This window comes from Danio aesculapii, chromosome 25, assembly GCF_903798145.1.
Source record: "Danio aesculapii chromosome 25, fDanAes4.1, whole genome shotgun sequence".
In the NCBI taxonomy this organism is placed as follows: domain Eukaryota; kingdom Metazoa; phylum Chordata; class Actinopteri; order Cypriniformes; family Danionidae; genus Danio; species Danio aesculapii.
The window spans coordinates 21,560,248-21,577,667 of NC_079459.1; the positions used below are offsets into that span (position 1 = coordinate 21,560,248).

At 35.0% G+C, this 17,420-nt stretch overlaps 1 protein-coding gene across 1 annotated transcript in view; it reads right to left on the reverse strand.

Annotated features, from left to right (window-relative positions):
• The window catches only part of syt9b (synaptotagmin IXb), a 56,247-nt gene that overhangs the window by 17,995 nt on the left and 20,832 nt on the right, over positions 1 to 17,420 (reverse strand). Inside the window, exon 3 of the mRNA XM_056452303.1 lies at positions 16,498 to 17,044. Within this exon, the coding sequence (XP_056308278.1) occupies positions 16,498 to 17,044 (547 nt within the window). The remainder of the gene's footprint in view (positions 1 to 16,497; positions 17,045 to 17,420) is intronic.

Consider the following 17,420-nt stretch of genomic DNA (forward strand, 5'->3'; position numbering starts at 1 on the left):
CAACGTAAAATAAACTATCTGAAAACTCTTAATTATTGCTGATGAAAGTTCAGGTCTAATATTTGGACTTGACTCATTTTAAGTCACAAATAAGTTGGAGTTTAGACTGGATTTATAGACGTTTAGGGCAATGCAGATTGCGATATGGACTGAACTACAATAAGGTTACATGAAAGTTTGACAAATGGGGCTTTTAACCACTTGGGACTTTACTTGTCTCAACCTCAAATGCTTGAAACTTTAATCTCAATGTATTTAGACTTGACTCAGACTCTACCTTGTTTGAATTTTGACTTCATCCCAAAGGCTTTAGACTTGACTTTACCTCAAATGTGTTACAATTAACTTAGACTTTCCCCAAACCAAGAATAACTGACATAAATTTACCCCAAATGCTTGGTACTTGACTTTATCTTCATTCATTCATTCATTCATTCATTATCCTTCGGCTTAGTCCCTTTAGCCACCGTGCTGCCTTTGACTATCTTAAAGGATTTAAATTTGACTCACACTCTAATTCAAATGCGTCAAAATTCACATTTTCTCAACAGATTTTCAATTGATTAGACTCAACCTCTGAGGCTTCGAAACTTGACTTTACCCCAAAGGTTTTAGACTTGACAGCAAGTATCCTTGAGACTTCAGTCTTGACTAACTGTAACTTAAATGTGTTATGCTTGACTCAGACTTCTATCTAAAAGGCTTTACAAATGTCTCAAAATTGACTCAGACTGAAATTAGAAATTGAAATTAGACTTTATCAATAAGGTTTTACACTTGACTTAGACTTGACCTCCAATGTTTAAAATTTGACTTAGACCTTATCCCAAAGGCTTCTAACTTGACTTAGACTCTACCTTAAATACTTAAAACTTGACTTAGACTTTATGCCAAAAGCTTTAAACTTGACTTAGACACAACCTCGAACGCTTCAAACATGAATTAGTCAAAGGGTTTTAAACTTGAAAGTCTTTATCTTTAAGGCTGCAGTCTTGACAAACTGTAACTCTAACATGTTGAGCTTGACTCTTGACTTTATCTAAAATGCTTAACAATGAATTAGACTCTTGTTCAAATGTTTGAAACTTAACTTTGAATTTATGCCAAAAGCTAAAGTCTTTAGGATAACTTAACTGAGACTACCTTGGTTGTTTGAAACTTGAGATTTATCCCAAAAGCTTTAAACTTGATTTAGACTCTACACTCTAGTTTAAATGTTTGAAGCTTGTCTTAGACATAATCCTAAAGACTTTAGAGGGTGCTCAACTCTGTTCCTGGAGATCTACCTTTCTGCAGAGGTCAGCTACAACCCTCTGAGCAAACCCAACTAAACCAACTAAGTACGATCTGAAGGAGCAAAAACAGGTGTGTTTAATCAAGGTTGCAACTAAACTCTGCAGGACGGAGATGCAGTCTCAACTTATAATCAACCTCAAATGTTTGAAACTTGACTTAGACTTTATCCTGAATATTTTGATTCGACTTAGACTCAACCTCAAATGCTTGAAACTTGACTTAGACTTTATCCTGAATATTTTGATTCGACTTAGACTCAACCTCAAATGCTTGATACTTGACTTAGACTATATCCCAAAAGCTTTAAACTTGATTTAAACCTGACCTCAAATACTTGAAACTTGAACTTTATCCCAAAGGTTTTACACATGACATAGACTATCTCAAATTCTTGAAACTTGTCTTAGATTTTAACCGCAAAGGCTTCTAACTTGACCTAGTAGTTTGAAACTTAACTTTTTCACTAACAACTTTTTAATATGACTTTACCTTAAATACTCAAAACTTGACTTCGACCATCTCAAAGGTTTTACACTCAAACTTCACCTAAATTTCTTAAAACTTGACTAAGACTCCAGAAGATGCGCATTTACATTTATACTTGCTTTAGGGATTTTATTTTCACTTAAGCCAAGACAATTACTGATTTAGCAACCAATGCCATGTGCATGCTGGACTTGCATCCTTTCCTCGAAGGAACTTTGCACACTATAAAGGAAACTGCATGAGTGATCAGCACACCTCGTTGGGCTTCTAAGGCTTCCTGACAAATCTAATCATCTGCGATTGTGTGTATTTGAGGAGCTCAGAGAGCCTGTTAAGATAGATCAGTCCCATCGTGAGCAGTTCAGAGGCCTCAGGCGCCTCACACAGTGGGAGGCTCCATCTATTACGGCACAACAGAAAGGTCATGGAAGCCGGCAGTAGAGATGGGCTCATTATCTGGCCAGGTCGCAGTGTTGCGTCCGCTCCTTTCGGCGATGCTGAGAGCCCTATTCATTAATGCTCTACAGGGATGAATTGGAATTGGTTGGTGTTAACCTGCTTCACAGAGCTCAGAAAGTACAGTTCCACTGTCTAAACTAGTCCTCTAGCACATTAAATTGCTCTTTAAATGCAGGAACATGGATTCAAAAACTGGCAAAGGATGTGTTTGCCATCATGCAAACTGATCAATACCGGATATCAATCTTATAACTACAATCTTGTTTATAACCACAAGGTTTTTTTATCAATACAATGAGCTTATTTTAAACAGATATCTTCCAGTCTCATTTTAACCCTGTATATCTTTCATTCTTGTGTAGAACACAAAGTAATTTTACTGTAAAAGTTAATAGTGAAAACATCGTTTGGAGCCCTGAACCCGATTTTTTTGGGGGGGAAAATATATTATTTTGTGTTTCTCAATAAATATACACTATGTTCAAAGCTTTTGATCGAGTACATTTTCAAAATTTTAGGCAGGGCTGCACGGTGGCGCTGTGGGTAGCACGTTCGTCTCACAGCAAGAAGGTCGCTGGTTTGCATGTTCTCCTCATGTTCATGTGGCTCCGGTTCCCCCCACAAGTCCAAAGACATGCGGTACAGGTGAATTGGGTAGGCTAAATTGTCTGTAGTGTATATGTGTGAATGAGTGTGTATGGATGTTTCCTGGTGATGGGTTGCAGCTGGAAGGGCATCTGCTGCGTAAAACATATGCTGGGTAAGTTGGCAGTTCATTCCGCTGTGGCGACCCTATATAATAAAGGGACTAAGCCAAAAAGAAAATTTATGTATTTAGGCATTAAGGCATTAAACAATGTTAACTAGGGCTGCACGATATAGTAAAATTCTGATATTGTGATATACTGTATTGTTTTTGTCTGCAATAAATATTGCGATATGAATATAGTTTTACAGGATTTTGATGGTTTTCTGGGAAGTCTAACATTATTCGGGGACAGAAATTGAATAATCACAATGCAAAAAAATAAAAAATAAAATAAATAAAAAATGCTTTTCTTACATTGTTTTGTCTGTTTCTAGTCTAAATATATAAAAAAAGGTCTTACACAAATGTTGGAAAAAAGGAATACATATTTTTTATTATTTGTCTCTTTTTCTTTCCACTAAGCAATTGTATTTGTATTGCTTAAAGGTGATATATTACCGGAACTTCTTCTGTTAAGTGTGATATGCCTTGCATACTAATGAAGCATTTTTGCAGAAGTAGTAAAGCTGATACTAATGCAAAGGCCTGACTGTCTAAAATTAACTTGTGCTCTGCAGCTAAACTTACCGTGAGCAGAGATGTGTTGAAACTGAACACAGAATATCTGCAGTTGATAAGTCTTGTGCTTTTAATGTTGTGCAGAGAATTTGTATTAAAGAGGACGTATGTATGGGTGTGGCCAATGGAGGACTGGAGAAGGGTTGACTAGTGACGAATTTTACTAAACTCCACCTGTTAATATCAGCTGCATATAAAAGTTGGAGTAAGGAAATGAAAGTTGTTGTGCACCTCATGAATGTAATTCTTACATTGCATTGGGGATACCAGAATTCTGTGAATCGAATTATTCATTTGTATCCAATAACTTACTTATATTTTTGACATTGAAGAAAAACTGATCTTTTTTATTGAACATGCATGGAATTGATTAGGTATTCCAACATCAAGTAAAAATATTATTTAGCTTTCACCGTTAGAAGAAAAAGGTGAAAATTAAGTCTTTTGCCAGTGTGATAAGTAAATTTATTTTGTTTTCGGTTTGAAATGTAGATATTTGGGCTAGAAACGAGACAAAAATTTAATGTGGGAAATGTTTTTTTTGCATAAATCATATAAATTTCAAATAAATGCAGCGATTAAATCCAATTCTGTAGCTCCTGGTCAACTATAATTCAGACTAGGCATTGCATATCATTGCGATGTATCTATATTTTGATATCGATGCTGAAACAATGTATTTTGCGGCCCTAATGTTAACACAGATAAATTAAGCAGCACAACTGTTTTTATCAATGCTAATAATAGGAAATGTTTCTCGAGCACCAAATAACAATTCCATTCAGTTTATTTCAGGAACAAAGTAATTAATGTATCAAAAATGAAGTTAAAATCATATACATATTTTAAGATTTATATTATATCATAATAAATGTTCAAATTAAACAATAAAAAAAGGTGATAATGATGATATGCAAATCTCCAAATCATCATATTGACGTCATTTCCCAAAGATCACGATGCTGAAAACAGCAATGAAAAGAAAATCAATGCTGAATTTTCATTTAAAGTGTAATATTTCAAAAGCTGCTGTTTTGTACTGTTGATCAAGAGACTTATTAATAAAAAGAACACTAGTCTGTATGTGTATGTATATATGTATGTGTATATTCTCTCTTTAAGTGATACGCAGATTAAATTGAACAGTTTTGCACTTGTTTGGCTTTTAAAAATGGCAAAATCGTTGCTCCTATCAAATGAATTTGAGTTATACTTCTCATATTGAATGGCATTGTAGTATCAGCAAAGTATGGAGGAAGATCAATAAATGTAATGGCCTGTGGGCTTGATGTAATGCAGTCAGCTTGTGTTTGCTGTTGTTTGCACATAATAATTAGGCAATATGGGTGAGGGAGAAGGTAATGTTTTCTCTTGTTGCTCGTGTCTCTTCTATACGAAGCACAGTCTTCATTAACAGAGAAGGTAAGAGGGGTTGACTCTTGTTGCAAATTAAATCCTAAATTGGATTCTTCTCATCAAGCCAAATCCTGGTTACTTCATTATGATGACAAATGCCTTGTGTTTTAAACAAGCGGCACACAAAATGAAGAAATAAAAAGCTAGAGGCTTTTGCTTAAAGGATTAGTTGACTGAAAAGTCATCATTTACTGACTGTTAAGTTGTTCCAAACCGGTTTCTTCCCCCCAAAAATAAAAAAGGCATTTCAAAAAATGTTTATGCTGCTATTTGGGCTAATATTCAAAAAATCTATGTGCACATACTGTTTCCACTTACTGTGTTATTAATGATGACATACCTGGTGTGATGCGAAACGCATATCAAGTTAAACATTTTGGTTTATACTTTGACACACTAAAAAAAGGTGTCACGGTTGCGCAGTGGATAGCACGATCGCCTCACAGCGAGAAGGTTGCTGGTTCGAGCCTCGGCTGGGTCAGTTGGCATTTCTGTGTGGAGTTTGCATGTTCGCGTGGGTTTCCTCAGGGCACAAGTCCAAAGACATGGTATAGGTGAATTGGGTAAGCTAAATTGTCTGTAGTGTATGTGTGGGAATGAGTGTGTATGGATGTTTCCTAGAGATGGGTTGCAGCTGGAATTCATTCTTTATCCTCTCTGCATATGGTATAACTGTTTTCTCGCTAGTGAAGCTTTCATTTTTTCGACTTACAAAGTCCACCATGTAAATAGCAAATGCGCCATGACGTGACACAGCTGACTTTTAAAGGGAATGGAAGATGAGACTGATTGGTTTAATGAAGATGAGACTCTGATTGTTTTGTTCAAAACAAACCCATAACTAGGGCCAGACAGAATCTGCGGACATTATTGGATATTTTTGTACAGAATTTTATAAAAAATCTGCGGATTTACGCGGAATGATGTTGGGAGTATCATAACTATAAATTTTATATATGAAGTAAAAAAATAATAACTTAATTAATTTATATAATACATAATTTAATTACAATTATTTAATTAATCTATTTATTTTTCCCTCTTTATGTTTTATCTTTTTTTTTCTCCTTTGCAGTAATTTAAGGTTTGGGCTTCTAATAATTTTTCTTCATTGTCGTAGACCTCATTCAGCACGGTTTTGAATACCTATTTCTATTCGTCTATTACCATTGTTTTATTTATTATTTATTTGTTTTTAACTGGCTTAATTTTACCCTTACTTAACCTTAAATACAGATTTGGTCTATTGCCTTTTTGCTTTGGAAATTTGTTGTTTATACATGTGTATGTGTATATATATATATATTGATTTATTTCATTTTATTATTTGTTTTAGTATGTCTTTGTCATTTACTATTCAGTATTTCCTTTTTATTGTCACTGTTCTTGTTATTGTTGGCACTACTATTAATACTATTAATTAACAACCTGTATGTTGGTTATTACATGTATATCTATGCACTTTGCTATATGCCGATTGTCTACGGCATGTTTTTCTGTGTTCAAAAAATACAAAATAAAAGAAATATTTGATGAAAAAAAATACTCATTAAGAGAATAAGCACAGCCCTGTACAGCGCAAACTGTATTTTTCTGTCCTTAAAATAGCAAAAGTGGATTCGGACACTACCTTAAGGCTTTTGCGCCATGTGCTTTAGACTTTGCGCCTAGATCATTAAAATAGAGCCCTATTTCTTCTGACTTTTACCTATTAAACCATCTACACAAATTTTAAATCAGAAATTTTCAATCTTTTAGACGCCATTGAAAAAATATTATAAATAGGTTTAAAATATTATTTAGAAAATATTTAGTTTGTATTGTATTAAGTTCTATTTATTATATTAATTTAACCATATATCCTATTTGATCAGTTATATACATATTTATTTACGTTTTCATTTTTAATAACACTGCAAATCAAGCAGTCACTCAATCAGCCAGGTTGTGTGTTGAAAGAACTTCTTAATGAAGGGGAGTAAATTATGACATTTTTATTAATACTCATGGTCCATGGAAGATTATAGAATCACCATAGAATAGAATTATTGAATATTTATTTATATGTGCCAAACAGGACAAATAGATAAACATAAAATGGTATAAACCTGACAATATGACCCAGTCACAATATAATATAATAATATTTTCCCTTCTATTAGGATCTTACTAAAGTGGGTGTGGTATGTTGGGAAGGGGCGTGGCACACCATTCAACTGACTATTAATGGCCAAACACACCCTCTTATCATGTGCTAGAGACATTAAAGGTTGGACCTCATGAAACCAATTCCTCTCAGGCGAGGTAATTGAATTACGCCCTTCCATCTGTAGACTATAGGATAACAGACGCCTCTGCTCTCATAAGCACTTAAATCAAGTCAGCGGTGAAATTATGGTCACTTGCGCACTGCGAATGAAATTATAGTGCAGCTGTGAAGAGGCCAAATATAAGAGAGTCTATCTAGTGTAATTCTCCATCTCCAGTCTCACACACATACACACACAGACACACACACACGTAACACTTGTTTAAGGGTCTATTAACAAGAGCTGCACGCCACATCAAAAAGGAGGAGCGTAATGAAAACACTGATGAAAGTCAGGGCAAAGTAAAGAGGCTTGTTAACAGTTGCTTAATCGTCGATTTCAAGACCACAAGAAGTAAATCTGTACTCCAGCACTAACACGAAACATCATTTTATATTTATAATAAAAGCTATGCCAGAAAGGGCATTACTTTTGTTTTTGTTGAAAACAATTATTTTTAACAAAAATATGTCACAGTTGGAAATTTCACATGTAAAAATTGCTAATTTATTTCACCGAATTGCAAAAAAAAAAAAAAAAAAAGCCACACGTCTGTTTTAATATCTCATAATTGCTAAATTTCTTGTAATTAATGGCTTGGCAAAGCTGAAACATGGTTGCAACAAACATAGCTGCAACATACAGTACAGCACAATATACCGGGTGTGTAAAACTGTGTTAGATTCAAGAAAATAATGTGCTAAAATGACAACAATTTGCTAAGTGATGCTAGCACAATAAGCAATGTGTTAAATTGTGCTGAAGCAAACTAGCAGGATTTCAAGTCTGGTACAAAAATGAACATATCAGTTTGTTTAATAATGTTAGAAACACGCTACAGTAGCAACATGATATTAACAGTGCTCACTGCTAGAAACATATTAACAATGAGTTAAATAATGTAAGAAACAAGCTAGTACAGTTAGCATGGTGTTAAAAAGTGGTAGAGCATATTAGCAGAGTGTTAATTCAGGTACAAATGTGAACAAAAGGGGGTTAATTTTAGAAACATGCTAGCAACATGATATTAGTGTTGTTCAGTGCTAAAAACATGAAAACAGTTAAAACTTGTAAAAAATGTGCAAAATAGCCTAATAACAAACCAGCAACAACCTAGCATTGTTTTAAATCATGCTTGCAAATATACATATACAACAAGCATATGGCGAGCTAAAAGTCATGCTAGTCTTTCTACTACAGAACTTTCTATTATAAACTTTCAGACAATTTGTCACCTAACCATACTCATTTTGTTACTAAACATCTAACATCTGTGACATCTCAGAGCTGCAATCATCAGCACACCGACTTACTGAAAACATTTGTTAAGATTTTCCCTACTGAAAAAACAGCTTAAACCAACCTAGGCTGGTTAGCTGGTTTTAGATGGTTGACCAGCCTGGTTTTAGAGGGGTTTGGCCATTTCCAGGCTGGTTTCCAGCCATTTCTTGCTTGGTCTAGCTGGTCAGGCTGGGAGATGACTAGCTCAATCCAGCCTGACCAGCCAAAACCATCTATGTCCAACTTAAACCATTTTCCAGCCTGACCAGCTAATACCAGCCTGGAAATGGCTGGAAACCAGCCTGGAAATGGCAAAAACCCTTTAAAACCAGGCTGGTCGACCAGCAAAAACCAGCCAACTGGTTTAAGCAATACTCGGATCATATGCATTTCCCAAACAACGAGTAACTCGCGGCTGAACTACCACAGTATGACGCATTGTTTGGGAAATTAACGATGTAGTGATGAGTTTTTTTTCCAAAACTGAAGATGTTCTGTCACAGATCCATCGTTTGAACCACGTTAGTTATAACCTGCAAAAGTAATGATGCTCTACCCTGCTTAGAAAAACCCCCAGCTTAAACTAGCTTAAGCTGGTTGGCTGGTCGACCATTTCTATTGTTTTAGAGTGGTTTTGGCCATTTCCAGGCTAAAACCAGAATGACCAATTAGGCTGGTCAAGTTGTTTTTGGATGGTTTTAGCTTGTCATCTCCCAGCCTGAATGGCCAAAACCCATCTAAAACCAGGCCGGTCGACCAGCTAAAACCAGTCCACCATTTTAGACTGATATAACCTGGGTTTTTCAGCAGGGTTATCAGAGTAAAAACATGTACACTAGTTTGAAACAAGCACTCTTACAACTGTCTAGTGTCATAATCATTACCTCAACTCCCTTAAGTGTGTGAAAGCCAAAAATGGCTGGATTAAAGCCCTTATCCCCTGCTTCAACTTTACAAAAAGTGTCATTTCAGTCACAATACAAGGTAAATGTCTCACGGTCCGAGGTGAATCCTGACAGGAGACTCGATAGCACTAAATCCTGCTGATTGACCTTTTACTCTTCCGGATTAGAGATGCCTCAATCTTTCTTTCTCCTGCTGCGTGCAATGGATTGGCCTTTTCCTACATTAACAAGCTTGTGTTTTATTTATAGGCAGAGCTAAATTACACCTTGAACAGATCTGAGCAAACATAATCACTCATTTAGATTGGAATGCAAATTATGTGCATTAAAAAAAGAGAAAGAGCGGTTAAAGTTGCCATTTTTTTTTTCTTCCAGAAGTTGTATTCACAAGTCATGGATTGGGTGGATGGTATATCATTTCAATCTAAGAGCGGCTGTGTTTCTGAAATGCTCATGCATTTTTAACAAGTTACTAAGAATCCCTACAGTATTACAGAGAGTGAGCATGAAGCCAGGGCATGTTGACATCTGTGCTACACCGTTAGTCGGTCAACGGCAATTATATAGAAATTAACCCGATACAATCAAATTGAGACGCTAGAGAGATACGGATAAATGGTTATTTATTAAAGCTTTTATTAATTGCATGTCGGCTTTATCCAATAAGATCAGCGACTGCTTGTGTAAACATGATTTATCATAATTAACATCAGCTCGACTTCCACTTTTAGAGTCAACATGAGAACAACACTTTGGCCCCGTTTACTCTCTCAATACAGGTGAAGTGTATTTTTTTGTATTTCTCTTCCTCAGAATTAATCTATTTTTGACTGCTATTGTTTGCTTAATACTAACAACAGCTAAACTGACATTCTAATTAGCTCCACAATAGTATGTTACACCCAATTTTCATCAAATGTATAAAATGGTTGGTTTTATATTTGTAACCATAATAAATGCACTATAGAAGCTTTAAGTCCTAAGTTTTTTTAGATGTTAGTGTCAGCGTGTTATCTATAATCTAATGTGCTCCAACAACAGTGACAAAACTCGCATTTAAAAAGATATAAGATCCAAAGTTGGCAGTTTGTCACTTCAGCCTAAATAGATCAACTTTTTTTGACCAATCAAATGCTCTAGTATCTGATATGTCCCACACCCTGCTCATTTGCGTTTTATTTGATGCGCTTGAACTTTAAGAGCCCTTATTATGCATTAAAAAAGGTCATATTTTGGTTTTGGGGGTCTCCAACAATAGTCTCATGCATGCAAGGCTAAAAACCACTGTCATTGTCTCATAATATGCATTTATTTTTACATCATTATCCCTAATTGACTCCCATATGATTTGTTTAGTGATTCATTTGTTCCCGAACCACTCCTTAGAGCAAAGCTAATCTGCACTGATTGGTCTGATGACCCAGTCTATTGTGATTGGTCGACTGCATTCAGCGTAAAACAGAGAAATACTCACCATGGCTTATCAACAATTTTAAAGTAGTCAGAGTGCAGAGTGTATGTGTGAGTCCAATTCAGGAGTGCATTAAAGCAATGCAGTTTAACACCAGCATATTGCTCTATTCTTAACCATAAATACAAACAGTGACACACGTTCACTATTAATCCACACAATGACAAAAGCTGAACTATTTTGAAACTAGTCCCATAGATCAATAGTCTTTTCTGATCCTTCCTTTAATAAACGTTGTAAGTGAGTAGATTGCAAAAGAATAAAAAAATCTGTTTTTGAAAAAAGTTTGAATTGCCATATGTAAACTTAAAATTGTGGGTATAAACTCACGATTGTGCAAGGAAAATGTGCAATTGTGATACAAACAAATAAGAACTAGCCAATTTAAACAAGCAATCTATGTCAGAATTGTAAGATTGTCAGAAATTTGAGTTTGTATATCTTGTATATTTTCTTGTATAAAGACAAAAAGTCACAATAACTTTTTATTTTATTTTGTCAAACAGGTTTCCATACTGCCTTTTAATTGCGTACTACAAGACAACAACAAATCTGTGTATATGTTGACTTGGCACTTGTGTGTGCACTTATACCTACATCTTACATCACCTAAATGTACAGTGTAGCAAGTCATACAGTATAGAATGGCATATGTTTTATTAGATATACAATCAAAGCTCCAAAAATGATTAATGCATGGATGGCACGCGTGAATCGTGTTCCTCCAAGCTGGCCATCCCCTGAGGTATGGCCCACTTATATGCACCGAAACAGCCTGTGATGCTTGCCATCATTTTGATGCTAACCTCTAAATAAATGGAAATATCCTGGTATGAGCTCTTTCCAAGAAATGTATAAAGAGCTCTACTTCAAAAAGGCATGCAATTTTTACTAGAATGGAAAACAGCATGCAGAACTAAAGGAGCATTCATATCTATCTATCTATCTATCTATCTATCTATCTATCTATCTATCTATCTATCTATCTATCTATCTATCTATCTATCTATCTATCTATCTATCTATCTATCTATCTATCTATCTATCTATCTATCTATCTATCTATCTATCTATCTATCTATCTATCTATCTATCTATCTATCTATCTATCTATCTATCTATCTATCTATCTATCTATCTATCTATCTATCTATCTATCTATCTATCTATCTATCTATCTATCTATCTATCTATCTATCTATCTATCTATCTATCTATCTATCTATCTATCTATCTATCTATCTATCTATCTATCTATCTATCTATCTATCTATCTATCTATCTATCTATCTATCTATCTATCTATCTATCTATCTATCTATCTATCTATCTATCTATCTATCTATCTATCTATCTATCTATCTATCTATCTATCTATCTATCTATCTATCTATCTATCTATCTATCTATCTATCTATCTATCTATCTATCTATCTATCTATCTATCTATCTATCTATCTATCTATCTATCTATCTATCTATCTATCTATCTATCTATCTATCTATCTATCTATCTATCTATCTATCTATCTATCTATCTATCTATCTATCTATCTATCTATCTATCTATCTATCTATCTATCTATCTATCTATCTATCTATCTATCTATCTATCTATCTATCTATCTATCTATCTATCTATCTATCTATCTATCTATCTATCTATCTATCTATCTATCTATCTATCTATCTATCTATCTATCTATCTATCTATCTATCTATCTATCTATCTATCTATCTATCTATCTATCTATCTATCTATCTATCTATCTATCTATCTATCTATCTATCTATCTATCTATCTATCTATCTATCTATCTATCTATCTATCCGTGATTATAGTGAATTAAAAATTAAATTCCAAAAGTACACATTTAATACTTTTTTTTTACCATCTTACTGTGTCGTACACTGAAAAGTGTAAGATTTGTAGGCCATTCAATACAAATTAGTACATAATTTAAAATTGGGTTTGTAAAAAATCATATAAAAACATTTAAAATTGGTCTATAAACAACTTGACTAGTAAATAAACAGAATGGAGGGAAAAAATTATGAGTTTAACACAATTTTGAAATAGAGAAAACTTTAAATTGTTTTCCATTTTTTTGTACAACTTTAACATTTACATCTACAACTTTTTAAATTATTGGAAATCAACCTGATTGTTAATTTTTGCATTTGGCACATGCTTTTATTTAATACAAACAATCAAACTTAATATATAAATCAAAGATGTTTTTTATATATTCATTTTTAAGCAAAAGGAAACAAAAAAGTGAATAGAAATTATACCTAGAATATGAATATAAGGCTTACTGTAAGTACAGTGCATCATTATAAGCTCATCTCCACACACATACACACACACACATGCACACAAAAAAAATCTGTGTTTTTCTTGGCTGAGGGCATTTACTCCCAGACAACTGGCACAAGTCCACCTCTGAGACGGATCAATTTCCCCCATCAGACATCTATCCTGCACTCCACCGTTTAAAACAATAAACCTAAACCCGCCGTATATATTTATGCCAGAGCAAACTCTCAGGCTATTTCGAATATAGGTCAGCCCTACGTAGGCCATGTGTGATTATGAAATATTCACGCTTCTCAAAGTATATTTTTATGTTGCTACCTCTGAAGCATGACAGTGATCGGAGAAGAGAAAACTGTATACCCTTACTTACTCTTTGTGTACGCCCCTTAACTATATATGTCCAAGTAATATATTTATGAATACCAATTTTACCAATACCAAGACTTTCAATGATTAAACAAACAAACAACCCCCCCCCCAACAGATATCAAAAACTATAAAATGACTTGTCAGATGTATGTATAGTGGGGCAAATAAGTATTGAACACTTCGCCTTTTTTCTCAGATAACTGAGAAAAAGGTGCTGTTCTGACATTTTTTCCAGATGTTGGTAACAACCAAAGGAATCCATATATGTAAAGAAAACAAAATTAATTTGTTTACAAATTAAGTTTTGCAAAAAAGTATTGAACACATAAAAATCAGGGTGAACATTTCAGCAAGACAATGATCCAAAACACAGCCAAGAAAACTCTCGAATGGATTCAGAGAAAGAAAATAAAGCTGTAGAATGGCCCAACCAATCACCTGACTTTAATCCAATAGAAAATACAAAATAAAAATCAGATTTGACAGACGAGACCCACAGAACAATCAAGATTTTTACACTGATGAAGTCTGTGAAAACTTACACCTGAGGAAGTCGTCTTTAAGCTGCCATCACCAAAAAACCTTTTATATAAAGTATTAAATATGTTTCAGTAGTTCAGTACATTTTCATTGTGTCATTTCATTGTTATTACACTTTTACTGTATCCTTATCTAAATATAAAATCAGCATTGCTGACTTTTAACTGTGTACATAAGAAATAAAAATATGTATTTACTTAATAAGTGGCTTTAATATACTTTAAATATACTTTATTTTAATTAATTAAATAATTTACTTCACTGATTTATTCATTTCTAAAAAAAAATCATTTATAAAATGAGCTTTTTCAGTAGGCGAATAAATGTAAGCAGAAAACATACATACAGTGTAAAGCAGTTTATAATTGCTGAATTGAAAAAAGAAGCCCACCCACGCACGCACGCACGCACACACACACACACACACACACACACACACACACACACACACACACACACACACACACACACACACACACACACACACACACACACAGAGACACACACAGAGACACAGTCCTTATGTTTGGCTTAATTTAAACTGACACTATCATCAAATATACAAATACCCTGCATAGATTCCCAATAGAAGCCTCCTGTACCTGGATAAACCCATCTTGAGTCATGCACTCAAAGCCCCCGCAGTAATAAAACACTACATACCGCAGCTAATATCAACCTACACCCAAATCAGACCCTTATAGTGACGAAAAGGCCTTGCTTTCCTCTCACAAATATTATTCCTATTACATTTTTCAGTCAAATCTTGTACAGTAGTTTACAATTTAAAAATAAAATATTTAAATTATTAATAAATACCCCAGGCCTAATTTTGCAAGTGCCTGTTTTACCAAATGACAATATTTTCTAAATATAGGAACTTGACACTGCTGGTGTTACACTGCAAATATTAAATCGGCAATTCCACAGAACATTCTGAATTAGTTAGTAGACCCCATTCAAGAACATGTGACTGAAGGCCATAACCTGCACCTGTTAAATTTGGTGCACTTTAAACACTTTACCTATTTAAATTTTTTGGAACCACTATAAAATTGTAAAATTGTTAACCTTTTGTTAAATTTTTACTAAAAATGTTCAACAACCATGATTTTTTTGAAGATAAGTTTCCAACAATGAAAATAATTCACACTCACATTTGCATCATGTATATTATTTGTATATTATTTGAAGGAGCTATTTTATATTTTTGATTAATTCTAGATAATAATTTTGTCTATTTTTTTCTGTTTGTGTATAGGAATAGGAAGAAAATAGGAAGGCATCGTGTTGGATGTTTGGCACAGCTTTTTGACCTTGAGCTGTTTTGTTTGTTTTCCAGTCCAACTTATATTTGGTTTATTGATCTAAAAACCAGTGTTTCTCAACCACGTTCCACAACCAAGCATCAAAGATTTCCCAGTTAAAGCCAACTCATTCAGGCTCATTCTGAATACATACTCCTATATACATTGCCGGAGAGCGCCAAACATGTCCCAGGAGGTATATTTTTTGTAGTTTTTGTTTTCGAGAATCCACCAGAGGCCGCTGTCAACTGACTGAACGATCGACTGACCCACATTCCTCCTTCCCTAAACCCAACTGATAGTGTTTTCAAAGGCACCGATCGACCCGACTACCCATTTCCCAAAACCCAACTGATAGTTTTAAAATGCAATCTAAAAAAGAAAAGCCCTCGCCAAATTTTTATCATGTTTTTTAGATTTGACCACAATCTCACCCTGTTATTTATTTGTTTATTTTATTTTATTTTATTTTTTGGCTTTTGTTTTTGTTGTACCTGCTTTCTGGAACTGTTCTTCGTCGAACTTGACCCCTGTCATCTTGATCAACTCCTCTCTGCGTCTCAAGTCTGCCGACGTACATGGCGAGCTACTGGACAAACTGGTAATAGTGAAAAAGCCGTCCATAAGGAGGCAAGCGCTCAGCTGGTAGGCGTGAAATGGATTGGCGTCATACCGCTCCTTATCATTTGTTTTAAAGACGAAATGCAGCCATACGTACCTCTGGCTACATAATTTGTGATTTCCAGAAATGTTTATGGGGTACATTTTCAGAATGAGCCTATGGCCACATCATATTTTGACATTACAGTTGCAAAAACAGTGAAAGCATTGTTAAAGCTTATGTTTTGCATTGTAAAAATGTGTAAAAAATATGTAAGCATTGTAAAAAGCTTATATTTTCTCAAACATCAGACTTCAAATTACATGAATATAAAAAATGTTTCTTCAAAACAAGCATTTTTACTGCCAATTTGTCAACTACCCATATAGACACAATAAGCCAGGACTTACCGCACTAACATAAAGGATATCCCTGCAGAGCCTGGTTTCCTGTGGAAAGTCCGGTAGATCCAAAAAGTTGTCCACCACCACTTGGCCGATGACATCGTGTCTCGAGAAGCGGTCGAAGTCGTAGACGCTGAAATGGAGCTTGCGAGTCGGAAGCTCGGCGTATGCCACGGGGAACAGGAAAACCTCATCGAAGATTGGGTTCAGAGTCTTGCGGTGCACCTTGGTTTGATGCTTGGTCTTCCGGTCTGGCAACAAGTAGATCTTCACATAAGGATCGGATGTTCCTGTAAAGTCCTTGGCAGGTAAATCTTGGGCCCTGTGGATCTTGACGATGAGCTGCTCCAAGTCACAGTCGTATTTGATGATGAAATGCAGGCGTCCGCAACTGTCTGCTCGTCGGCCGTCGTCCGTGTCCACCGACCGCTGCTTGTAGAGCTCGGGTTTAATGCGGCCCAGGCCTGGACCCGTGATGGACTCTTGTCTCTGGAACTGGGCCATGTTGAAATCCGGGTTGGAGACGTTCATCTGTCTCCGGATGGAGTTGTGCCTGAAGAAAGGAGGGGTGGGATGTCATATGCTAGACATCTTCTGAATAACGAGACTGAGACAGAGTTTAATTAAAGCTGAAGGTCACAGGGGCCCACACTGTCTGACAAATGCCAACTGGGAATTGCTGAATGAATATCAATGGTGGGTTAGTGATTACGGCTGATGAATTCAGGAAAACATGACTCACCTGACAGTATAGGCTTAAGACCATATACTGTCAAATGTTCTTGTCGCGATTAATTGCAGAAGCTTTAATAATGATAATCGGTATTATTGTGATATTGACCTGCAAAAAAGTTTACTTTAACCAAAAATTGTGTATATACAAATGTTTCAATCAATGCAAATTGCAAAAGAATGATCATCAAGTATAA